At 37.2% G+C, this 27,940-nt stretch overlaps 1 protein-coding gene across 6 annotated transcripts in view; it reads left to right on the forward strand.

The window, feature by feature from the left end:
• Positions 1-4,385: 4,385 nt before the first annotated feature.
• Positions 4,386-27,940, forward strand: part of LOC127976751 (echinoderm microtubule-associated protein-like 1) — a 50,468-nt gene continuing 26,913 nt past the window's right edge. For 4 of the 6 annotated variants that reach the window (XM_052581377.1, XM_052581378.1, XM_052581379.1 and 1 more), the window contains exon 1: positions 4,386-4,553. In XM_052581377.1, coding sequence (XP_052437337.1) covers positions 4,388-4,553 — 166 coding nt within the window. In that variant the 5' untranslated portion in view covers positions 4,386-4,387. Of the gene's footprint in view, positions 4,554-16,329; positions 16,732-27,940 lie in introns of those variants that run through there. The other 2 variants (XM_052581381.1, XM_052581382.1) reach the window with 1 other exon arrangement.

Here is a 27,940-nt window from a genome sequence, read left to right on the forward strand (position 1 = left end):
TAATAAGCAACTAGTTAGTGAGAATTGAAGTGTTACTGAAAATTTTAAAGAAACATCTGAATTCATATTTATTTTTGTTTATTTATTATTAAATTACTCCATATGTTCCAGCTCTACATGATCAGACTGTCACTGATTTATGGCTTCCAAATCAAATACAAGAACTGTGTTCATTTACTTTGACTAGTAAAAGAGTTCAGAAATCCCAGGTAGTTTATTCAATTATCTTATTATCACAGTTTCCATAAAAACTTTCAGACACCAACACAATGTGTTAAGGCTCTACTGTAATTAGCAGATTGCCCCAATATCCATAAAACAGTTAAGGTATCAATCGGGAGACTGTTAAATCTGGCACCATTAGGAGTTCATTAGTCAGCATCATTACAATAGGGCCAGTACATGTCTTTCAAGAATATTAATTAAATGCAAATCACAGCCAAATGAACTAATGAGTCACTAAACTGGCTTTCTGACAGAAGTTCTCCAGTTTAAGACTCAGCTAAGGTGAATGTAATAAACAAATCTCCATATTCATCGGGAAGAAGGAGGCGGGAACCGGCGCACAATCAAAAAGCACTTTAATAATCAAAAGTAAATACAAAACGGCGCACCAGCCCCTCACGGACGACTGGTGCGCATAAATAAAAGCCAAACACATAAACTAATGTCCCAGGCCTGGTCCTCTCTCGTCCTTCACGGTCGTCGCTCCAGTTTTATATCCTTCCATCTCCTACGTGGGACTCGATACCGGCGGTGGGGCTCAGGTGTAGCTCATCTCCAATCACTACACCTGGCCTCACTCCTCGCTCCCACGCCTCTCGGCCCCGCCCCACTCGCCACATACCCCCATCGCCCCTCGCAGGCCGGGGGGTACCCTCGAGACTGCGCTCTACTCCCCCCCCCCCCCCCCTTCCCTCCGGGGGAGACCGCTCACGGGGACCTGCAGGAACCTGGGGGTAGGACAGACGAGGCGAGAGAAAAGGAGATGGAAGGAGGAGCGACAGGGACGAGAGAGGGGAGAGAGGAAAAAAAAAAAAAAAAAAAATCCGGTTCCCAGACGCACTGCTGCTCGGCCCTCCACCGGCTGGGTGATCTCCTCCGCGGTGCCCGGCGGTGGCACTGGACGGCCCTCGGCGGACGGCACGACACTCCTCCGCCGCCCGGTGGACGGCGACGGCTCCTCCGATTTTGGGCAGCGGCAGGAGTCCCCCGTTCCCTGCCCCTCCGGATTCCGTCACGGAGGCGGCAGGCTCCGGCCCCCTGGCGAACGGCGCCGACTCCTCCGCTCCCTCACGGACGGCAGCCGCCCCTCCTTGTCGTGGGCGGTCGGCAGCGAGCTCGCCCGTCCCCGGCAACTCGCTCCAGCCCACCGCCTCGAGCGTCCATGGCGGCACATACCTCGCCAGCTCGAGGGCACCGCGGATTCACCACAGCGGCGAGGGATCTTCAGCAGCGCGTCCCTCCTTCTCCCGGGCTTCGGCACCACTGTAATAAACAAATCTCCATATTCATCGGGAAGAAGGAGGCGGGAACCGGCGCACAATCAAAAAGCACTTTAATAATCAAAAGTAAATACAAAACGGCGCACCAGCCCCTCACGGACGACTGGTGCGCATAAATAAAAGCCAAACACATAAACTAATGTCCCAGGCCTGGTCCTCTCTCGTCCTTCACGGTCGTCGCTCCAGTTTTATATCCTTCCATCTCCTACGTGGGACTCGATACCGGCGGTGGGGCTCAGGTGTAGCTCATCTCCAATCACTACACCTGGCCTCACTCCTCGCTCCCACGCCTCTCGGCCCCGCCCCACTCGCCACAGTGAAATGTTCTCCTTCTTTGTAAATTATGCTTAATATGTAAAGACGTAATTTTTGGTGTGGTAAAATCTGTCCTGTGTACACAGGCCTCTTTAAACACCATTTAGCGTGACTCTCAGACTTTTTATGACCAATTTGTGGTAATGGACACCAATTTTGGGAGTACATTATGGCAGTAAAAGTAATTTTCAAAGATTCCACTGAGAAAACAACAGGTCTGATCCAAACTCTGTGGGGCTGGATGGGTTACTGTTAGAAGTGGGGGTGAAGTAACGTTTGGAGAGAGTGAGCCCCCCATGCGCTTTTGCAAATAAGGAATCAACCATGTGGAGGTCTCAAAGGGTCTACAGACGTCCAGCAGAGAATGGGGACTGAGCCAAAGACAACTGATTCAGAGCCATGTAAATGACTTTCTTATGTAGGTTCCTGACATTATATCCTAAACAATACAGAAAGAGCTCAGAGCTATTCTGGCAACTCTGAAAAACCCAGTTGTAAAATTACCAAGGCATTGATGGGGACCTAAGATTGACCTTCTGTGTTTTCAGAGAGACTCCCCCAAAGCAAACATATTTTTGAAAGTCAAACACTTGGCATAGCTTACAGTAACCTATCGTGAACTTTCTAAAATGTAAAATACATGTGATGTTGATTAGTTAGAGGCAAATCTAAAAATATCGAAACACCTATTAAAAAATTCCAAATAATAAATTCCAAATGGCTATAATGTCAATTAATTCAGTGGTTTCTATCCAGGGGTCCAAATACACTGGAGGGACTAAAGCGGATTCCAAGAAGTACTTGTAAAAATTTGGATTGTACTATGTGAAACTTAAAGTTTCACATACAATATTTAATTTTAAGGAAGGAAAATAAAATGTGTGCAAGTTCTTTAAATGTGCATGGTGTGTCAGTTTTTGACCCACAGTATTGTAATATTTTAATTGCCATTAATGATCATGCTAAGTGATGTCAAGCATAATATAAGTTAAAAGGAACACATTTCAGGTTTGTGTCAATGAAGGAGTATAGGCTATGTGTTGATGGGGTTGTGCTGGTACATTAGATGAAAACGGTTGGGAAGCACAAAATTTATTTGCCCTTTTCACTTAATGTGAATTAATATGTTCAGAACAGCATATTAGTTCGCAGTGTGTTTTCCATTTCAAGGAAAAAATCCAAGAGCATAAAAAAATAAAACAACAACAGAGAGCTTAAATGTAACTTTGCTACAACAGTGACACCTGGTGGTGTACTTGCAAACTGTCCCAACACACCCACTGTATAAAGTGGAAGTCGTGACATTTGCCAAGTATGGTTACCCATTCTCAGAATTGGTGATCTGCATTTAACCCGTCCAAGTCCACACACACACACACACACACACACACAGCAGTGACAAATGAGCACACCGTGAACACACACCTGGAGTAGTGGGAAGCTATGTATCCGGCACCTGGGGAGCAACCTGGGGTTCAGTGCCTTGCTCAAGGGCACTTCAGTCATGAGTATTGAGGGTGGAAGAGAGCACTGTTCATTCACTCCCTCCACCTACAACTCCTGCCAGCACCGAGACTCAAACCGGCAACCTTCGGCTAACTAGTCCAAGTCTCTTACCATTAGGCCACAACTGCGCCAAAAGTGGAGCATCAACTAAATCTGTCAAATAAACTTAAAATTTAAAGGGATACTTCCACCCCCCCCAAAAAATGTTTGGTAACCAAACAGTTGACGGTAGCCATTGACCTCCATAGTAATTTTTCCCATTTTATGGAAGTCAAGGGCTACCGTCCTTAGTGTTGGTTACCAACATTACTTAAAATATCTTCTTTTATGCTCAAAAGAAGAAAGAAACTCAGACAACTCAGCAATGACAGAAATTTTATTTTTGGGTGAACTATTCCTTTAAGATAACATTTTAATTTTTGAATAACTTGATAATTTCCTGACTGGTAAATACCACAAGCTACCACAATTGTTCGTAATAATAAAGGCAACTTGCTTGATTATTTTGAGTCATCATTTTGAATAAACACATTTTGAGTTTTATGTAAACTATGGAAACCGGCAGCCAATGTAATAATAATAAATATAATAATAATAATTCTTATATAAAATAATAATACTAAAAAACAACAACCACGATGATGATGCTCGTAGTGGCGGTGATGATGATTATTCTTTCATCATAATTACCACAATATTCACACTATTAGTGATTTAAGATTACTTTTAAAACTTAACGATACACATGTGACATTGATACAACAACACAGGCATTAAATAAACAATTGTCCTTTTTCTTTGTTTCTATTTTAGAACAAGAAAAGAAACTTCAAATAGCTGTCACTCGTTTGCAGCCACTGTTGAATTTAGGTTTGGATGGGTTCATCTGGTTTCAGAATAGCTAGAGTGACAGCATTTGTAGCCGGTAATGGAGCCTCTCAGTGTAGCAGGCCGGTCAGATTTAATGGATTGCCTCCAGAGGAGAGAGGGAGGGTGTAAACATATTTATCGTCCAATAGTAGCCGGGGCCATGAGTGCTTGATACGCATTCTTTGCATCCCATGGTTCTCAGCTGGCCAGCAAGGGCAGAAGCAGAAAGGTCGGATGGTGTACGCAATCTCAAAGAGCCGTTTGTTTCATCGTCAGAGTTTTGTTTTGGACACTATCCATCCAGAGAGAGTTTTCCACTTTACTTCATAATGTCAGACTGTGAGGGGCTTCCGATGGGTGAGTATCCAGTGTCAGGGAATTTTGGATTTATACAGTTTTGGCCTGGCTCCATGCTGACAACTCATCCTGCAAATATGTTCTCATAATCTGCTTGATGAGAGTGCAAAGGTTTTTAGCCATATATGGCTGCTCTCAGGCCGACCATCTCTGTCATTGGACATCTTACGGGAGAGACTATCATTTTCCAGAATGTGCTTCAGTTCTATGTGTGCGTCTGTTGCAAAATATGTGTTATAGCCTCCACAAATAATTTATCTGGATCATACATCACAGCTGAACACTGCTGCAGCTGTTATTTATAACAGTGTCATGTGGATATGTGCTTCCCGCTTGGGTGTCTACATGGCAGTGCATTTATAACGTATATAAACATAAGACACGCTTGAAGGGATCATTTCCCTCACATAGAGCAGAGCCTAGCAAAGTCAGAACGGTGGCTGGCTGTCTGCACAGTAAAAACAATCAGATATAAATAGACCGTCTCCCTCCTGGTGCGAAGAACAATACTGTTTACCAGGCATTTTACCTAACCCAGTTAACACTGAAGTCTAACGGAAAAATGGCTGTATTCGGTTCTGTTATAGTAACCTCACATATAAAAAGTACATTAGTAGCAACTCAATTCCTAGTGATTTGCAATGAAATGGTTTGTGTCCTTCGTTTTTGTCACGAATGCCTCCAGTTATGAAGATTATGCCATAACAATGTTTAATATTTTAAGGTTTGTTTTAGGAATGAAGTCAATGCATTCTCTTCCAAGATTATGTGGTGGTTATCAGTGGTCACGTGTAGTAACTCACTGCTGTTATGTGTTTGCCAAGGCTAGCTCTATCTGTTGTTAGGAATCTGGCGTGCACAGATATTCACATATATCAGAGTTTAAAAACATAGCTTTTGTGTAGTGTCTAAACACCATGCAGTAGGCCTAAGTGATATATTTTTTTAGTATGTGCTTATAAATAGTCTCAGTAAAGTTGTTTCTAGGATATTTAACTTATTTGTCTTTTCCCATATATGTTATATCAGGAAATCAAGATGTGAGTGAGTTAAGATAATATGATAACAATAACTTAACTATAAAGTGCCCGTGCTTCTCAGTTTTGTTTTTGATTCTCCTGAGAAAAGTTGTGCAGTAATTCCCAGTCATGAGACTGCACTTAAACAGATAACCTTGAGCTGTTTACAGAACTAATTCATTCGGCTGGAATCCCTTTCATAATTGTGAAGAACGTCTTTGTTAATGAAGCTCAGAGTTTAATGAACCCACTTTGTATAATTATTGGGCCTCTGTGTAACAGAAGGCCATTTGTTTCCACTGACTGAATCTTAAAATGTCCCACATTAACTGCAGGCTTTGCACTAAATAAACAGTCTGATTTCGACACACGCACACATAATATCAGAACGAATCTGCTACTTTAATCTGCACAATTGTTACTTCAAAATCAGAATCAAAAGGAATGTAGTCAAATGTTTCAAACTTGGCGAAAACTATTTCATTAAAAATCATCGCTCTAAAAAGTGGGGGGAATATTATTTTAGAAATACATTTATTCAAGTTATTTATTTATTTATTTATGTATTTTTATAAACACGAAGGTCTCCTAGTTTTTGCGTCATTTCCACAACAAACGTTTCTTTTTTTCACCCTGAAAATGTCACTGAAGAGCATGCTTTGGTTAAATAAGACGCAGTATCTGTGAAAATACAGAGAAAAATCAAGGTAAATATAAGTTTTACATTATTATTTTGTCATCTCCAGTCAACGAGCAATAAAAAAAAAACGTGGCAGTATGTATTGTTAATGCTGTATTTATTTCACATATATAAAAACAAATGCTATAGCCTAGCTATGATATCAGCTGTATCGAGACAGAAAACAGGTACAGATTTTTTCCCACAAAAAAAAAAAAAAAAAAAAAAAAAAAACGAAACAATGTCTTTTCCACCATATAATGCTGTCTTAACAATTTGCAAGTGCAAATATTGATAATGTATTAAAAATTATAATTCTTCTGTTGTCCATATCAATTAATTGTTGGTCATTTTTAGTAAACAAACAAGTTTTCTACAGTGTGTTTTAGTCTAGAGTTTGTTTGTAGTCTACATGAACAAAAGTGCCCATATATTATAAATAACACCGATGATTTGTGTTTACTTTACAACGGTATACTTTTTTCTCATAATGACTGGAATACGTGGATGCTGTAAGTGAACCACAAGGTGTCACTGTTCAGCTATTTACAATAACGATGGCGCACACACTACGCCCACCTGCTTAAAGTCATATAATTCATAACAAAGGAGAATTATATTGTAGCAGAATGACTTTCATTTGTCTTTAGTTGAACTGCGTTCCGTACTAATGCATGAAATGACAGAATGGTATGAGTACGACCATGGTCTCTGGTCATCTGAACTCCTTGGGTCAGTAAGGCTTGGGCCTTAAGAGTACATTAACATTATGCGATGTATGATATCCTTTATGAGAGCTGACAGTCGTGAAAATTTGACAAACATCCAGCAGCCTTCATTTGTTTCTATTTTGGCAGGTGAGAAAATAAGCATTTCTCACTGTTTTACTGCCCCACCCATGTTTTGCTTGCCATAAGGGATGAGAAAATAACAAAAATCACTTCAGACTTGGAGAATCCCCAAGTAGTGCAGCTGTGCCGTTACAGTTTAATTCTCAAACCTCTATCATGTTGGCCTTGAGGCACTGTGTATTGTCATGTTGAAAAGCATGCTGTATTTTCCATTGCAAGGGTATTTTTATATAATGACTTAACTCATCTGGTCTGGTCTGGGGAGGAGCATCTCCATCCGTAATACAATTTCAGCTTCATAGTGTTGCTGGGGAGAGTTATTCAATATACTGATCGACCAAAGTAATCCTGACAATCTGAAACTGGTAATGTGAAGTCCCTGTAAAAGCTAGCGGTATGTTTACACTGCGGAGAAAAGTACTCCTACTTTTGATCTACCACATTAAGTTCCCATTAGTGGTTTATGAGCCCTGTATTTTGAACGGCCCACTAATTGGTTTGACCAGTGAACTAGTCGTATCTTATTGGCAGGGATGGAATTTTGAGGGGTGCGGCATTTCACTTCCAACTGGTTAGTTTTATTTGGAAATTAAAGTGATTTCTATATTTTATCCGTTCGAAAGACTGTGAAAGCAATCCCAGTTCCGTACATAAATGTAGCGTTGTGTTTATGGTTTGCTGCATGATGCGTCTTTGGCCTGCAGACTGCAGCCAAGAGAAAAGCTTCTCTATCGCGGCGCGTCCTGCTCCTCACAGCACAGATTGTGAAAGCAGACTGTTTTTGTCATTCCTTGTAACAAACAAAGTGTAGAGACAATAAAAGATTCAGTGTGCAGTGTAATGATTATAAAGAGAGATTGCAAAGGTGAAATTTAATTTATAACAGTTTAAAAAAAAACTTTTTTGATTTTAAACTAAAGTTTATAGTAAGTGACTTTTAGGAACACTGTTGTCTATTTTGCTTTATTTCATCAACAAAAATATAGTTAAAAAACAGTCACAGCCTCTGTGCATCTATAGTCTTTGACACAGCACTGTTTCATTTACGAATGAATCTTTGCTTTTGAACAAATCTAGTGAGTCAATGATTCAATGCCCCATTCATAAAGAGAGTCACTTGCTACATTCCTAAATTGATCAGCTGTATGAACAAATCGATTGAATGCATTATTCTGTTGCAAAACTGCCACCTACTGGTGGTTTCTGTTTCATTTTAAAGCATAAATTGAGTAATTTAAAGGGGTCTTATGATGCAATTTCAAGTTTTCCTTTCTTTTTGGAGTATTACAAGCTGTTTGTGAATGGATGAGATCCCTAAAGTTGCAAAGACTAAAGTCTCAAATCCAAAGAGATATTCTTTATAAAAGTTAAGACTTCCACGTCTTCCTAAAATGCCTCGTTCTAACAGGCCCCCACTTGTCTACATCACAATGTGTGAAGATTTGCATAATGCCATCCAAATGTTCAGGCAACAAAAGAAGTTGCTTCATTATTGTTGCTGCCTACGCCATGTTGTGAAGACATTGTGTGTTTTGATAGAAAAGCGAAACTTCTTTGTTTGGCCTTCCAAAAGATGAAATGACAAGAAATCAGTGGTTAAGTTGTATTTACAAAACTGTTCCAGAACATTTCAACCCAAATATTCAGATGTGTGCTGTGCATTTCATGAAGGACTGTTTTCTTAACCTGGGAGAGAAGACTTAGAATGCTGGCTGTTCTGACTCACAATCTGTAAGTACGTTTACATATGTAAAGGATTTGCCACTGATGAGTCAAATGTGAGTTTTGAGCAGTGTAGAGTAGTGCTCGTTGTTTGTCGTTTCTCCAGTCCCAACATGGTTTTATGTTTACGCGGTGCGATACGCAACGCAATGTGTAAAAAGCTACATCATACGACCCCTTTAATCATTCAGGTTTCTATATTCAAAACTTTATATTTAAAATGTCAGTCTTGTGTTAATTCTACCTCTGAGTTTGATGCCTAAATTCAGATTTTAGTTCTTATTGTTAATAAAATATAATAATAATAATAATAAATAAAGGTAATTAAAGTACAGTAACAACTGCAGTTTCATAGTGCAGCATATGACTGGAAACTAACCATATTCTGCCGTTTAAAGCTCTTATAGATTCTTGAAAATGAATGATGTGATGTATGTGAAAGAAAAGAGTTCTGTGTTCTTGTATAGGTGTATGTAGAGCATTATATATGTTCGTCCATATTCCATATATAGTAACTGGGGGATGGGATTTTCCATGTATCCAGCAACAGAAGTCAGATATGATTAATGTTTTCCCTGCTCCACGGGATACAGAGCAGTGCAAGCAGGAGTACATACTCTTATATATAATCATCACAGATGAAGGAACATTTAAATCACACGTGTCATACAACCCACATAGATTACATGTCAATTCATAAGAACAATATCCAGATTATTATCTTTCTTTATGTAGTTCTTTTATAAAAACTTCATGGCTGGAATATTAGATTCTGCTTGGCCATATGATTCAGCAGAAAATATATCATATTTGGGGGTTGCAGCTCATTTAGTGCACTTTAATCATGCTGGCTGTATGCTTGAGTGAATTTATGAGTGCTGATGTAAGGTTTAATGACATCATCATCTGAATGGGAACAGTAGGGGTGTCAGATAGATGCAGTCACATTCTTCTGTGTCCCTGCTCCCCTCTCCCTTTCTCCTGCCTGTTGGTCCACACTACAGGGACCACGGGAGCAGGGCTTGGGCCAGGTGGTGGTCCGGGGTTTGTGGAGAATAATGCCTCAGGGGAAGCCGCATGGCTGGCTGCCCAGGTCCCCACCCACACCAGCTGTGTTAGGGGCCCAGAAGTGGATAAAAAGCTTGTGGAAATGCAGATCACATGACTGAATGTTGGTCGCCTGGCCTTGTTTGTTTGTTGTGAATATGTGTAATTGTGACCGTAATAATACTGCAAAATTAAATGTGTAAAATGTTCAAATGTTGTGAAAATAAGATGCAATATTTCAGCCTCACTTGAATTGTTACTGGGAAGCTGATTTGCTATTTCTGCAGATCTTTTTCTTTCCACTAATCCAGTATGCTTTCATTGGACAAATTAACCACAGTTGTGTATGATGTCATTTAAATGATGTCACCGTGGCTTGACCAACATTGTTTGACTCATGATGTTAACTGATTAGATTTAGAGCAGTGGTGAGTTGCATTCATATCGATCACAATGTCTGTCTGCAGTTCTGTCATTTGATGCCTGGGTTCTCCGTTAATTCTGGGTCTGAACTGTTTTCACAACCCAGACGATCGTAAGTGCTTTGTCAATCCCAAAAGCAGATGACCCCTGTTCAGGGGCAGATAACTGTAAGATATATAGAAAGAATGAACTTGAGACAGAAAGAGTCACATGAAGAATTATTGAATAAAAGATAGAAAAGACACAAGAATTATGCATTTGCTAGGATAAGTATATATAGTATATATAGGTCCTTGCGAAAGTATTCACACCCCTTCATTTATTTCATGTTTTTATATGTTGCAGCCTTGTTAAACGGCTTTAAATAAATTTTTTCTCCACATCAATCTACACTCCATACACCATAATTCAAACTCCATATACCATAATGACAAAGCAAAAAAAACTGAACTTTCACAATTTTGTACATTTATTAAAAAAAGAAAACTGAAATTAGTACATTGCATAAGTATTCAAACCCTTAACTCATTACTTAATGGAAGCACCTTAACAGCCTTAAGTCCTTTTGACAGCAAAGCTAAATTTTCAACATACCAATAATCTTGTACCTTAATATTTCAAACAAATACTGACATTTCCCCATTGTTTAGCTGAAGGCCATTTCATTGCAAATCAAGCCAACTAATGGTCAGTTACATATTATAGTTTGTTGGTTAATGAAGTATTAATGCAAGTTATTATAAATCATCTTTTCATGCAATTTTTTGCAAGTGATATGGTATTTAATGACAGAAGTATATCTGATTTTGCTGTTAAATGTTCAGACTGATGTCTGTGTGAGGGCTGTGGGGCGATGCTGTTGCTAGGTGGTGACAGAGTCATAATAAACAGGGCTAACCTAACATGAGATTATCCAGTATCCAAAAGTAGCTGCTCAGGGTTTTGTTTCAAACACTAAGAATAGAGAGATTCAGAAAGCGTCAACTTCATTAGACCATTTGTTTTTCAATTGACCTGTACAGAGGTTTCAGTGTCACTAGGGATTACATCATCCTTTCATAAAGAGTCATTATTCAGTCACAATATGTATAATAATAAGTTGTTATATAATAAGAAGCTTGCACATGTAAGATCTTTTAATGAGCTGGTTGAGTCTGCGCGTCATGTGAATGTTAATTCACTAATAGGTATTGGAGCAAAGAAAGGTGCAGATGCTATTTTAGGCTAAACCTCAGGCACTGGCATGGTCTATTACCCTGAGATTATCAACACAACCTCCTGACATTGTTTGTGACATGCCATTAATGCAGTTATAGTTCTGCTGGAGGAGAAAAAATGTCATCTGATTGCTAACATTAATGCTATTTTTCATGTACAGTAGGCAGATTGTTGTATAAGATTATTGTATAATTATTTAACAAATAGTTTGCTTGAACTAAACGCTACGAAATGTGGCTCCTGTGTATGTAGATCTTCAAGGTTGTGTAGTTTTGCATTTGTAGGTTAATTGGCAAATTATTTTCTGGTTTTCAGCATACAATTTTAATTAAAACAAAAATGAAACATAAAAAAATAAACAAATAAAAATGAATAAAACAAAATTTGTACAAAATTGAATAAATGTATTTTATTTTTAGTATAAAAAATTATCTGAAGCAGATGGATACAGTGGATAGATTGCTACTCTTCTTTGTTTGTGTATAATTTTCTTGACTCACTGTAGTTTAGAGGCAGTGCTTCCTTAGTTATAAAGTACTGTGAATATGGACATGCAGGAATGCTAATGTAGTCTTTAGATTATAGCGTATAATTTTCCTTAAAAAAAAAATGGAACTATGTCAGGTGCCGAATATATCTAATCCCCAAGAAGCTCCTTTATGATGCATATGTGTGTAATTTTGTGTTTAAGTGTGTGCATATGGGTTTGAATGAAAAAGGTGCAGCAAACAAAATAGGAGAACAAAAGGAGGGTGTAGCACTGTACTGTTGCCACCCGAGGGATCCCCAGACTTACACAGAGATGAAGAAGTGCTTCTCCCAGCCTCTCTCCCTTCCCCCAGCTGGTGTCTCTCTCCAGGAGTCTGTGCACTCTCTAATCTCACAGCACCACCACTGGACTATATTTGCCTTGATTAACACGCAGGCAGTCGATGCCAAAAAATCATCAAGTGCTTGTGCTGTTCTATAGCAAATTGATAGAATGTCACCAGTAAAACTCAAATTATAAAAAAATGGAATCTTAGAAAATTTTTATTTGAGAATCATAAAATATTAATAGAATTGCAGTTTCACATTTTTTTCTGTATTGCTGATGTTGTTACTATTGCTGTTAATTGTGTACACACACACCATGCATCAAGGATTTTGTTGTAAAAAAAGCTGATATATATATATATATATATATATATATATATATATATATATATATATATATATATATATATATATATATATATATATATATATATATATATATATCAGCTTTTTTTACAACAAAATCCTTGATGCATGGATGCATCTGATGATTTGACATTTCATGTGATCACCGTAACAGGGCAGCTGCGACAGCTCAGAATATAAATCACTATTATAGGCACTGTTTTGTATTTTATTTTATACTGTTTTGTACTTGAATACGATGAAAAAAGTTTTTAGGAATAAAAAAAAAAAATCACTTTGAGTTAGAAATGACTTGGTGAATGACAGAATGACAGAAGCTTGAAATTTCTCAAACCAGACAGCTAATAAGTGTAAATCATTACTGAAGGCTTATCATCATGATTCAGGACAAGACAAAAAAATTTTGAACACTTTATATTGTTATGCACTGCTTAAATGTGTATCTAAATAAAAATTAAACCAGAAATCCTTCATGAACATGCTAAATATTGACTGTTTTTAATTACATTATGTAGTAATGTAGTAACCCATATATAATGTATTACTAGTGCAATGGCATTAAAATCGCAAACTGAATATGAAAACAATTAATTGGCATGATCAAAGGTCCCTTTTTAATGATTTCAGAGGAAGAGACACCATGTAAAAAAAAAATGGAAAAATGGATGGCTGCCTTCTGGGGCTAATCCTTGATTTGATCTTTAGCGGGACAGACAGAAGTGGCAGTGCCTGCACTGTTATGGGGTCTAAGGATAAACTCTCTAGGCTCTCTAATGCCAGATTCAAGTAGCTCTGCTGGCCTTGGGACAAGAGAGAGAAAGAGAGACACCAGTGGGACATGCAAATGTCTCATCATCCACCACTCGGATCATTTCTTTTTTTTAGGCTTCTGAGGCAAAGCCATGGTCAAATTGGACACAGAAACCCCAGAAATCCAATTTAACACAGCTCTCTTCCACTTGCCATCATTTGAGGTTGGGGGATGGGGTAAGGAGAATAATCTTTAAAGAGGCTCTTGCAGCTTTTCTATCCAATTTTTTTTTTAATTTGACTGTGTTTTGTCTGTTTGAAGATGTGTAAATAAAGGCCACGTCATACTTCTTATGCATATTGTACCGTATGCGCCTGTCTCTTTAATAATTTATAGAGGTTTTCCCCTGTGGCGACCCACAGTCAAAACTGAGATACACTCTCATTCTCTTTTTGCCAACCTTTGTTTCTCTTTGATGGTCGTCCAGACTGCTTTGTCTGTCTGAAGGCAGATAAGGGTTGAATAGTCAGTGTTTAGCTCTAATTTTTACTCTAAAAGCTTGTTTGAATTGTGGAATAAAGAGTAGAAATTGAGGTCATGTATTGTGTCTCATGTAGAAAAGTTCCCAAAAACCTTCCTCCTCATATGGGAAGCACTATTTTATTTCTTTACTGTCTGCAGTGTTGGGGTAACTTACAAAAAGTTTCAAATAGTACGACAACGTACGTAGTACGGCTTTTTAAAACAGTGATTACATGTGATTATCTGTGGTGTAGCATGACAAAACTCAAGAGTATGTCACTATTTTTGTTGCGTTGTATTTACAGCTGAGTGAACTGAAATTTTTTTTTATGTGTCCTTGTCACAGAGTAATTGTACATTTAAAGCTGCAGTCAGTAACTTTTGACGCTCTAGTGGTTAATAAACAGAACTGCTTGCGTCTTGCGGAAGAACATCGTAGCCGGAACTACTTCTCACTGTTTATGTCTATGAAGAATCACAAAGGTACTGGGTTTACTCCGCCGCGGTACCCTCGAAGCAATCTACAATAGTCCGAATATAAACACTTATTATAGGTGTACCCTAGTGATTAAGGACAAGCTAAAAACAGGGTTTGGAAAATGGATTCATGGTGTACTCGGTTATTATATACATTTTTCTACATTTTGAACACAAACACACTTACGGACCGCAGCTCTGATTGGTTGTTTCTTACCGGGAGCGGATGACTTTCTGCAAATGGCAATAGGACCACTGGGAGGAGCCAGAGGAGCTTGATTTTTTCACAGATTATCTGTTTCATATTCTACTGTCAGGACATAATGACAGGTTTAACAAATACGTAAAAAATATATTTTTACAGAAGTTACCTACTGCAGCTTTAAGTACAGATTAGTATTGATTAACTACATATGGTGAGGGTCGGGATTAGGATTTGACTTAGGGTTACTTGCATGTAATTATGCATAATTTATTGTTATTATAATAGTACATTTAATGTGTAACAAGGACACCTTAAAATAAAGTGTTACTAAAATATAAATTTACTTCATATGAAGCACTTGGAAATGTGATTAATTTGAGTGAATTTGTTTAAATAGGTCATTCATTTAAATTTGTTGAAACATTTTGTCAAATGTCACAATTAATCACTTCACCTTCTTATATAAATTGTTGTTATTTTTTAACTTTATTGGTTGTTTAAGTGTTCATGTACCTATTTAAGTCATATTTAGTAAGTTTTTTTGTAAGCATAAATAATGCTCTGATTGCAAACAAGAATAATACATCATTATATGAAGATATTTTACTATAACTTCAATGTAACGATGCCTTTTGATAGTAGCTTGTGTAGTTCAAAATATAAATAAGTTTATATGCATATATGTATATGATTTTATATACTATTGCTCAAAAATTTAGGGTCAGTATGATTTTGTTTCCCATTGTAATATTTTAATTTAGGATGTATTAAATTGATCAAAAGTGACAGTATAGACATTTATTTTGTTACAATTTTTTTGCAAAAATAATGTGGTCTTTCTATATATCCGCAGTTAACAAGGAACATTAAGATTTGTTTTCAGCACAATAAAAGATGTAGAGAGAATAATTGAGACTGGAGTAATGATTCTGAAAATTCTGCTTTACCAACACAGAAAAAAAAAACATTTTAATATATATTAATTTAAATAACAGACCTTTTAAACTGTATAATATTTTACAATACTACTATTTTTACAGTATTTTAAATAAAATAACTGCATCTTTTCTGAGTATAACAGACTACTTTAAAAAAACATTTCATTTTTAATTGTACTGACCCCAAACTTTTGAAATGATAGTGTAGATATGTCTTTATATATATATATATATATATATATATATATATATATATATATATATATATATATGTATATATATATATATATATATATATATATATATATATATAATATATAAGTGTTTCACAGTACAGTGTCTTTCCTGCTTCCATTAAAAGATGGAAGCTTATATTTAGCCTCAGTCACAGTCATAATCCTCTTTACTCCAGTGTGCAGTTTAAGTACAACTACATTCTCAATCAGCGTTTAAAAACACACAAAAATACCCTTAATCAATTCTAGCTTTTTACCAACTCTAAATATTGATTCACACCAACTTGTTTCTATTTTAGGACACCTCTAATGCAGCAAAGTCATCTTTTCTTGCTTAATTTCTGCAGCACTGTTTCCTACAGTGTCAGTTGAGTCTCAGTCAGCTGGAGGGGGAGGGTTTATGTTTTGAAGGAGGCTCCACCCCCTGCACTCTGATTGGTCCGTTCTCCATCAGACCGGGACTCACAGACGAGCTCAGCGGAGTGTCCTCGACATTACACAAACACTCACACACTCCCAACACACGCACACACTCCTCTGAGAGCTCAAGCCCTGCACTGGCTTATTTTTCCTATAGAGATCTCACACAGGAAAACACCACAGATAGAACCGGGGAAGAAAAAGTGCACAAGAAGACAAGCCTTTTATAACTTCAGAAAATATTTCTGTCCTAGTCAAGGACAACATCTGAGTTGGCGAGCATGAATGGGTTGTCATGGTGAATGACACTGGCAGGCTGACCCTAGAAGAAAACTGGATGTTGTGTGGACAGAGAGCTGCAGTGGCCAGCCAACGAAAGTAACAGGGAGCTATCGGAGAAAGGGAAGAAGAGAGGAAGAGAATGGAGGACGGCTTCTCCAGCTACAGCAGTCTCTATGACACCTCCTCACTGCTACAGTTCTGCAACGGTAAACTCATCATGTTTTCTGTCTTTAGTCTGAGAGCTTGTCCATCTTATGATCTACATGTTCACGTAAACATGTCGCCTCAGCTGTACCTCAGGTGCTGCACTTAACCTTTATGACCTTCTTCAGTCCCTCAACTTTGAGAAAGTTTGAAATCCTCTTGGCTGTGATGGATCCTTTTGAAAGGATTTGATAGTAGTTGACAGTTTTCTTCCACAGAGATGCTCCCGAAGCAAGTGTTTCTAGAAGGGTATCTCTCAAATGTCATGTTTTTCAGATACTTATAGTGTTTAGGTGAAGCATTTTGTCATTCCTGAGATTGAAGGTGTTTGATGTTGTTTTCCATCAGACTTGTTCGTTTTGAAAGAAACAATGCAGAGAATCATCTCTTACGCCTTTATTACATCAGACCGTTCTCCAGTGAGAAAATGAAACTCAAGAGCTTTCGACAAGCTAGAGGACGAGGATGTGTGTTGTTGTCCTGCCATCCTGATTGCGATCTGTATTCTGTAGTCATGTGTGTGGATGCTGGCTGGTGCTTCAAGGCTTTTGGGTGAGGGCTGATTATAAAAGAGGGAAAGAAGAGAGGAGTTTGGGGTGGTTAGTAAGGGATTTCCTTGTTCCAGGATGAATAGAAGTGCGTGTCACTGTTCTGTCAAACACCATTAATCTCTTGCATTAAGGAACCTCATTTGACATCACAGCGCTAGAGAAAGCCATCTGAAGTTCTCCTTGTGCTTGTGTAGGATGTGATGCTGTGCTGTTGCACGAGTTTTACATTAAAGCTTTTATTGAACTGTAGTTTTAGCATTTATTGGTGAGGGTTTATTTCAGTCTATGCTGAAAAAAGGCATAGTATCTAAGTAAATTTCACAAATAATTACAAAAATGGAAAATAGCAAATTGAAATAAATATACATTTTTGTAGTAGAAAGACTGAAGGAGAATTTTCTTGTAGAACATGCTTCAGTAATCTTTGATTTATGACTTTATTATTGTTTTTTTTTGTTCAGGGTACTCAAATTTCTTGTTTGCTAAATTTAGTCTATCTTTTTACTGTAAATCAGCATTCTAGCTTATAATTCTGTTCATTCTAGACATTCACAGTATTTTCATATTTTAACGTTATCAATTAGAGATTTTATAATAAATCAGTGGATACGGTATACATACTAAAATTAAACTGGATATTTAATTGTGCATGCATGTTTTTTTTAAATCACTAATAATTTCTTTGAATGCAATATTTGCATTTATATTTATTGTTATTATTATTATGGTTGTTGTTAAATAATAATTTTATAATAGTAATGTAATCTTTAGCAAATCTTCCAATGAATGTCCATGTTTCAAACTGTAAATTTTAAGGTTGTGATGCCTTAATTTACTTACAAAATGCATTTAAAATGATTGGTTTCAGTTTTTATTATTTTGTTTTTTCTTTATTTTCACAAAATAGTATTTGATTTTAATATTGACCATTTATCAGTTATCAGCCATGACATGGAAAATAACTATCAACTTATAAGTATTGACCAGAATTAAATATCAGTGTGTCCCTAATGGGTTCACTCCATAATCTTTTTTAAAGTTCATTTTGAAAATCCAACATTAGAGTGATATTTGTTTCTGGGGTCATGTGGCGTAGCAGCATCGGAGGTTGCTGACTTGTTTACACTGAAGCTATGATATGATTGTGTGGTTGTGGTGTAATCTTCTCTTTTATCATGTTGGCAGTCATGACTCAGAAGTCTTCCATTCAACAGAGCCCCTTTAATCTGCTATAGGCCTCATACATCAGTTACACTTATAAACGTCTTGTTTTACAAGTTCTTAAATGAAAAGGGGCAACCGCTCTGCTTTTCTGCATTCACTCTGTTCAGCTGAGTGAGAATGATAGCTGGCCTGTATTCTGGCTTGTCAGGCCAGCGTAGGACTGTGGGTAATTGAATGAGGGTGTGCTGGAGAGCGCTGCGGTGAGGTCATCAGTACAGTGCTCTGCCGAAGCTCTGGATCTGGTATGAAGTCATTTGTTCTTAAATGCTTCACGAGGTTACTGATCGGCAAACTACACTGTTGTAGGGATACTGGGCCAGCAAAGACTCATCTGCTCTTGAAGGGATAGCTCAGACAAAAAAATAATATTATAAAGACATTTTTTTCAATTATTTTGCCTCCACAATCCTTCAGGAAATTACCAAAATGATGATGGTCACATTTTGGTTGAATGAAAACATTAATTTAAATTTAAATCTTAAAAAAAAAACACACACACAAAAAAAAACAATCATCTATTCACCATGTTATTCAAAACCGTTAAACCAAAAAATATAAAAGATGATATGAAATAAAATATATTTAGAAAAATTTCATTGACTTTCATTGTATTGATGAAAACGGTTGAAACATTCCTAATATCTTACTTTGTGCTCCAGGTTTAGAAATACATGAGGATGAGCGAATGATGTCAGAAGTGAACTAATCTTTTAAGACTGACCTTTACATAATTGTTCTCATTCAGCCAAAACGTGTCCATCATCTTGGTTATTTCCTGAAGGATTCTGGAGATAAATCAACCTCATGTCCTTACTCAAATTAAACCTTGGCGGTGAGTTCTGGCAAAGGATATCTGGTGTTCTGGCATCAAGACGTCTACCAGACGTCTCAGTCTTTCTGACTGCTGTTGTCTCATTCAGCTGCTGCTGCCAGAGAAGTGTTCTTGGCACTCGGCTCTCACTTCTTATTGGTCGTCCTTTGAGCCACTGATGGGTGCATGTGCAACAGGATTAGGATTAAAGACCTGCTCACGTTACCGACAGAACCAGAAGAGAAAACTGAAAGTGAGTGAGAATGAATGTCATGAACAAAAGCTTCCACTTGCTTCTACACTTGACCTCTCCACAACTTTAGCAGCAAGAATATAAAACGTTGAAATTCTAATGCAATTCATAAGAGCCACAGTTGGAAGACATTTATTCACTGTTTTCTCATTGACCTCACAAGGCTGTCACTTGAATTTGGAGGTTAATGTTGATATGAGGCTTTCGATTCGTTCAAAGCTAGACATTGATTTCCTTTAGTATCGTGGCTCTTGTGCTGTTATTCATTGAGCTGTGCTCTCATAAAAAATTGCAGACTGAGGGATAAAACTCATCTTCCCCTCAATGGGTGATATTGACACAGCCCTTGTTTGCCTGTTATAATTTAATTAATAATTCATTACATTTATATAGCGCTTTTCTAGGCACTCATAGCGCTTTACATAGACAGGGGGTATCTCCTCATCCACCACCAGTGTGCAGCATCCACCTGGATACTGTAGTGCGCCAGAACGCCCACCACACACCACACACCACACACCAGCTTACTGGTGGAGAGGAGACAGAGTGATTAAGCCAATCAGCAGATATGGGGATTGTTAGGAGGCCATGATGGTCAGAGGCCAATGGGCGAATTTAGCCAGGATCCCGAGGTCACACCTCTACTCTTTTCGAAAGACATCCTGGGATTTTTAATGACCACAGAGAGTCAGGACCTCGGTTTAACGTCTCATCTGAAGGACGGTGCTCATTGATAGTATAGTGTCCCCATCACTACACTGGGGTGCTAGGACCCACACAGACCACAGGATAAGCACCCCCTGCTGGCCTCACCAGCACCTCTTCCAGCAGCAACCTAGTTTTCTCAGGAGGTCTCCCATCCGTACTGACCAGGCTCAGCCTTGCTTAGCTTCAGTGGGAAACCAGTCTTGGGCTCCAGGGTGATATGGGGTCCGGATAATGTGGCAGACCTCAGATGACTTGCATTGGCTCTTAATCTGGCACTCTCTCCCATTACCTTACTGATAACAATTCTGAAACCATGCTTTCTATCTGATAAGACCAAAGTCATTAGTGCTGTACGCTCTCTCTTTTTTCTAAATAATTTACTATTCAAAAGTTTGGAATCAGGGAGATGCATTTATTCACCTTTATAAAGGCTACATTTATTCAATCAAATATATAGTAAAAACTGTGATATTGTAAAATAAATGCAATTTATTCCGGCAAAGCTGGATTGTATTTTTTTTGCAGCCACACTTCAGTGTCATGTGATCCTTCAGAAAATCATTACAATATGTGGATTTGGTACTCAAGTAACATTTTGTATTATTATCAATGTTCTTAATGTGTGTGATGCCTAATATTTTGTGGAATATGTGATAAAAAAAAAATGTAAAGAATGTTTTGATAAATAGAAAGTTCAAAACATTAATTATTTTAAAATATTTAGAATATTTTTAAAGCTTGTTGACACAAAAAAAAAAAAAAAGATTTCCTATGGCAGTCAATTTAGTTTTCAGAGAAAAAAAAGATAACAAGGTAACTGTTGTTTTACAGTTGCAACTTTATTTCTTAATTATGTTATGTTATCTTAATTATTACTATTTTTTTATCTCTCATTTGCAAATGTACTTATATATATAAAATTGTTATTTGTAAACTGTGATTTTTAATTTTAAATTTTTTTGAAACATGCTTCCATAATTTTCAGACTCAAAGATTGACACTCATGAAACTTCACTGTAACCTACCAAAATATGTTTTTTTGTTGGATATTGGATTTTGCCTTTTAGCCATAAGCAGTGCAGCGTTCAAGGTGTCAGCGCATATCTAAAGCATGTCCCACTGAAGGCATAGTATTGTGCTATTTTTGTACTTTAAGGAGGTTTTTGGAATATTCCACTCACTTATTCACTCTCAAGGGCTTCCAAAACAAAGAGGCCTTTGTGGGGGTGTCAAGCAGAGAGGATTATTCAAATTTTGCTTCAAAATATGCTAATGCTTTGCAATGGCAAAACATAGTGCATGTCTTTCATATACTGTGTGTTGTGTTGACCAGATTAAGTCCAACCAAAAGGCTTATTGGGATTTTATATTTGAATTTTTCACTGTTGTTATTGTTTGAGCATCCATTATCCAATGGACATTTTGAACTGTAAGCGTACCACTGCGAATTCACAAGTGAGAGCCATGGCAAGCCTTTCTCGGTTTACGTTTATTCAGAGCAGATTATGCATACATCTCTGGTGAATAAACATACAATCTATACTATTATAGTATTTATGAATACTTTAAATGAGCTTTTATTTTTATATTTTCAGTTTGATTTTAGTTTTAGTAATTTTTTTATGCTCGTCATTTTTATTTGTTTTTGTTTCCTTATATTTCTATTTATTTAAGTATTAGTTTTAGAAATTAAGTTTTATTTAGGAATAATTTTATTTTTTATTCAAATTTTTTTAAGTTAAGGTTTTCAATCTAACATTTGTATTTTATTTTATTTCATCTTGTTCCATTTCAGTTAAGAAAAAATATTTTAATATTGTTTATGCCCTACTTTTAATTATATTAATATTTTGATTTACCTTTTATTTTTAAATTTAAATTTTTCGCTTTTAGTCATTTGATGTGCTTCTCATTTTTTTTTTTTTTTAATATTTCTATTTAGATTTATTTTAATTTAGTTTTAGAAATTTTAGTACTTCTACTTTTATTTTTTTTCAGTTAGCTGCTGATGCAACATTTCTAAGTTTTAAGAAAGTTTTTTTATATATATATTTTATTTCAGTTAAGGAAAAATATTAAATAGTTGTTTTAGTGAACAATAGGAACACTGACACACTTTCTCCTTTCCATCAGCTCAGTTGTTCTGCGCAGGGGTTTGACATATATGATTTTCCGCATGTAACATCCAGGGTCATTAGCGCACAGCATCCGCAAACCCACCCAAAGAACAACACTTCAGTTCATTTGAACCACCCACCACCCGCTGTTCTGGGCTGTTTGTTATGTGTCTACAATGCCCTGGGATCTGAAGGAGAAGAAAGCCCAGGCTTTCACACACGCTGAAAAGAGCATTGTGTCAGAATCGGGAAAGCGGAGCCAGCCATGAGTTAATGCTGCCCTACTTTTCTCCTGCTCTGTGACTCAGACCCTCTGAGACTCCTTCAAAATCCTCAGTCTCCTCTCCTCCTTCCCTGCCTCCTTTGCCACCAGAGCTCCCCACGGTTTGTGCCATTTCTCATGAGAGCATGAGTCAGCACAACCTGCAGTTTCTGCTCTACCCCAGCGTGCCTTTTCCAGGTCGGTTTTGTCTTCTCATCTCTATGGTGACTTTGTTGGAGTGAGAGGGTCTGTCACTGGGTGGGTCCCATGAACAGAGGCCCCGGCTGATTAAACATGGAGACAGATAAGTGTTTTGTTGTTTGGAGAGTTGTGTGTGCCGTTCCTCACTGTGGTTGACAGTAAGGTCACCTGTGACTGAGCGAGTGGGCTTTCTTCATTGATTAGTCTGTCGAAGCATGTGGGTGTGGTGGGGAGCATGACATGATGTGTAGCTTCACTTGTACTGTGCTGAGTCTTTTAGAGCAAACTTTATATCATAAGCAATCTTATAGACAAGTGTGTTTTGTTGTCCGGAAAGGTGTCATTAGCAGCAAGGCTCTCCAGACATGCTAAAATGTAATATTTAATGTTACATAATGTTTTTATGTAATATGTAATATTAGTTTAAAGCACTTTTTAAAATAATAATTTGTGTTCTTAAAAGAGTAATTTAACCTATTTCAAAAAAAAAAAAAATCAGTTTCTTTTTAATTCTTTTACCTAAATTATTAAATGAATAATGTACCACATCTCTGGACATATTTAAGTAATATCATTATTTACTCATCTTTGTGTCATTCCAAACCTTGTATGATTTTTTTTTTCTGTTTCCCTAAATAATATTTAGATAATATTTATCAACTATTGTTTTCAACATTGATTTTAATAAGAATGATTTCTGAAGAATCATGTGACACTAAACTGCTAAAGATTCAGCTTTGCCATCACATAATAAATACAATTTTGAAATATATTAAAATGGAACACAGCTTTTTTGAATTGTAACACAATTTCCCAATATTACTGTTTTATGTTATCTGTTGATCAAACAAATGGAGCACTGGTGAGCAGAAGAGACCCCTAAAAACTAACCAAATAATCAATTTCTTTCATGAAATTTAAAAAGCAAGAATTTATTCTGATAAGTGATATCTATGGCTGATATTATTAATCAGCTGATATTTGGCCATGTTCACTTGACTTATTAACATAATTTTTCTCCTTTCATTATCATTTACAAGTCCTACTCACAACTTTGTTTTTTTTCTGTATCTTTTTAATCAAATTTTATAAATCAAATGTCTGCTCATTCTGCTCATAATTCTGGAACAAAGCACATAAGCTTTAAGAAATATTGCTAGTAAACAATTTAAACATTAAACTGCTAAACGACATCTCTGGCCAAGCAGCTCATTTTTAGGACACCAGCATTTGGCTGTTTTTGATCCCAAAACAACACACAGACTCTGTTTTCAGTAGTCTCATGAACCCATACATCAGAGCATGTTAAGCCTGTGCACTTTCTCCTGGAGCAGAGGGATAACCGCTGATCAGGATCGGCTCAGTCTCCCTTTAATCCTCTCTTAGCCCAACCACTTCCTGCATCCCAACAGTGAGGCTTGGGGCTAGAGCACCGTCATCCCCAAAATACCCCACCTTGTTGGTTTCTTGGCAGTGAGCACTGAGCAGGTTGGTAGTGGGGGGTGGAAAACACCCTGCCTTTACGATTCACACAAAGCTGTTTTCTCTGCCTCCGTGGCTGCCTGGAGGAGATTAACTGGGAACAACACTGCAGGCATCTCCGCATCACTTGTCACTGATTCGGTCCTGTCTGGAGTCTCTCCGTGGGGATGGAGGCTGGCATGATTAATGAACACACATGTAAACACACACATGTAGCTTCAGCTGCCTGTCTTACACGTGCTGGTAAGGTGCTGGCAGCATGCTAACGGCTTTGTGAGAGAGAAGGAGAAAGATGCAAAAAGATGTGCACTTATATCCCAAGAAGCCATTTCCGCTACGTCCTTATTTAATAATTCCCAACATACTCTCATTAGTGGTGCTTGCTAAGGGGCTGTTCACATAGGACACGTTCTTGGATCTATCTGCATTGTTTTTCAGTCACAATGTGATGGAAATGGCAAAAAATACTTTTATTCTTCGATATACTGTATTGTGGATGATCGACTTTCTGTTCAAAATTAAGTTAAATAAAGAAAAGAAAAAAAACATGCATTGACAATTCCTTTACAATAAGATCAATAACATTCATTATTATCAATTTTTGATAATAAAAAACATCAATTAAATTTTATTTAATGCCATTAAATATGGATAGATTGATGTCTTTGTGACTTGTCTCAGGTTTTAGCATCTTGCACTATGAAGATTTTGTGTCAAGTTAAAATAAGTTTTACTCTTAAAATCTTGATTTACCTAAAGCTTGTTGTTTTGTTTTGTTTTCTAGATGTTTTGGTGTGGAAGAACCACCATGAATGCCCCAGCAACCATTGTAAACAATAAATGGCCTAAATAAACCAAACAAAACCAAAAAATCATGGTTACTACAAATTAACCTTGGTTTTCTACACTATCTAGAGTTTAAACATGGTGTTTGTAGTGACATCAAATGGTAAACAATACTTTTTACTATACTGTTCCTACACTTTTACTATAATAAAACCATCGTTCATTTTCGTAAGGGATAGCAACATGCTTTAAGCATCCTAGCCACCATATAGCGACACGAAACACTCAGAACACCCTAGCAACCACATAGCCTCACACTACCAACATTTACACCATGTCTACACCAGACACAACAGTTGCCATATCGTGTCATGCCATGCTGTGCTGCAACAGTTAAAGTCTGTCTACAGTGGATGCTACAACAGGACTGTTGCAACTGGCAGATCAGTTGAACTTTGTGTCAGTATGTCATAAATGGAACAAGAAACAGTCTAGACAGCATCACTGATTATAATCTGATTATAATGGGTTCCCCTGTATTTTGTTGTGCCACGACCCACACGCGTTGTAGATACATTGTTGGAGATGTATAGGTAGATGTCACATTTGATCAATTCAGACACAATAAAAATCAATGAGTTTTGTAAATCAGTGAGATACCACAACTCCAGGTTCAGTATGATGACCAGTCACGTGTAGCAACCTGTAGAAACAGTAATACTAGTAGGGCATCTACCTATATATCTATGAGCTTAACCACTGCATTGTGAAATGCTAAAAACACTCAAAACACTTTAGCAACCACATAGTTTCTTCCTGGCAAACACAACTCCCAAGATTTGTAGTGATACGGCTAAGCGGCCAAGCCCCACTTACTATTCAGAAAATGTAAAAATCTAGTCAATACTGTTAACGTGTAAATATTAAGCCTCAGTTATAAAACCCTAACAAGGGATTTGAGATCAGAATGGAAGAAGGCATTGGCTTTAATAGGTTGATTACAGCTTGACCTGAAGGTGGATTTTGCTGATGTAAGGTGGATTGAAATGCTGGCTCTCTCTTGGGGACAGTTTGGCTCTACTCATCAACTCTTCCCTGCTTTCTCTCTTTCTCCTGTTCTTTCAATGCCAGAGGTCATGGGTGAGGTCTCTGGGATGATCTCATGGGACTATTTTTAACTCCTAAGTACTATTTACTGAAGGCCATCTTTTTTTTCTCATTATGTACCTGTAATCTGGCAGATAGCTTGGTTGCAGACTGTTCTCTTGCTTTGTTTGGGATTATATAACGGTCCAGCCATGCTCTCTGAATCACTGACACCTCGAGACAGCACACAGTTTTACTATCACCAGGGTTTGCAGATGGGTCCTCAGTGAACTGACCTTGGATCTGTGACCTCAGGTTGCAAAAACAAAGCGGTTGGGAAAGCAGGCGGTTGTAATCTTCTTAAAGCACACACAAACCTTTTACTCACTTTCTCTCAGAAATCCTGCCTGTGTCTCTCAGCGTGGACTCTTTATGTAAGAGGCCAGGCTCAAAGGACAGTTGGTTGATGAGAATGGTTTGTGAAAAGCTCTGGGAGGATTCACTTGGATACTTGCTGAGACCAGATGCATTTCGTTTACACAATAGCGCTTTTACAAAAACCAGTGAGCTTGCTTATTTATCCCATATTTTTGGCTTATATTTATTTTATCCAATTTTAAATATATTTTCTTGCCCCTAGTAATTTATTTAATCTGTGTTGTTCACAAAATTAGCATATTTTTGAAATACAGTTTTAAGTTTGCTGTTAACATGTTGTTAAGCTAACTGCTATTATTCTTAAGCATAAAAATTCATTTTTTTTTCATTAACTACCGTGTACAATTTTTTTATTATATTTTTCAGTATGGAATGAAATATGTTTTCTCTCGTACTTGAAGACACAGATGCATGAAGCAGCCAAAAAAATGGTGGTGACTTACAAATAACCTCATTCTGAAGGCTGAGTATATGTTGTTGTTTTTTTAACCTTTTTTTACCTGAGTATTTTGCTTATTGGTGGAGTCACTTCAGCGAAATTTTAGAAAATTTTCAAAGATAAAAAGATCCACTGTAAGTAGGGAAGTGATGCATGACACATTGATCCAAGAAGTCATTTTCAAACCATACAGCTTTCTATTAGTTACTGCAGCAAATGAGTACAACTTGAGAAATCTGCATGTGTAAATCTTTCACACTTTAACGAAATTCCAGACTGTATGGATTCCTTTTAAAATGACTAGATTTCAGCCAAAAAAATTGAGGAACAATGGAAAATGTGCAATGTAATTTGCATTATACGGCAACTCTGTTGAGCATGGTATGGGATATTCCAGATTTTCCTGTCAGCATAATGATAATCCTTACAAATCTTAGCTCCCTGCTGCTGTTAAGACTCATTTCTGGGCAGATACAGGGTTTGAGTGAGTCAGCTAGTAGATTCAGACTCGGGGAGAGACCAGAGATGCATTATTAATCAGCCCCAGCGCTTTGAGAGAGACATTAAAGAGAGTCCGTTTTGCTTTGATAATCCACCAACACTTTCTACTCTGCCCTTCTGTCTTTTTATGTAGCTTTATGCTAGCTAATTATTCTAAGATTTAAAGCATTATTGGTATTATTTTGTGGATATCAGTATATTGAGTACCATTACAGTTATAGTTTATAATTGTGAATTTTTTAATTTTTAATTTTAGATTCTTGATTTATAATTTTCAACTGTTAAATGTATATGTTCAACACAATTGCCTAATGTTACAATTTCTAATATATTTGCGCTTCCTGGACTTTCA

The sequence above is a fragment of the Carassius gibelio genome, chromosome B17, assembly GCF_023724105.1.
Source record: "Carassius gibelio isolate Cgi1373 ecotype wild population from Czech Republic chromosome B17, carGib1.2-hapl.c, whole genome shotgun sequence".
Lineage (NCBI taxonomy): Eukaryota > Metazoa > Chordata > Actinopteri > Cypriniformes > Cyprinidae > Carassius > Carassius gibelio.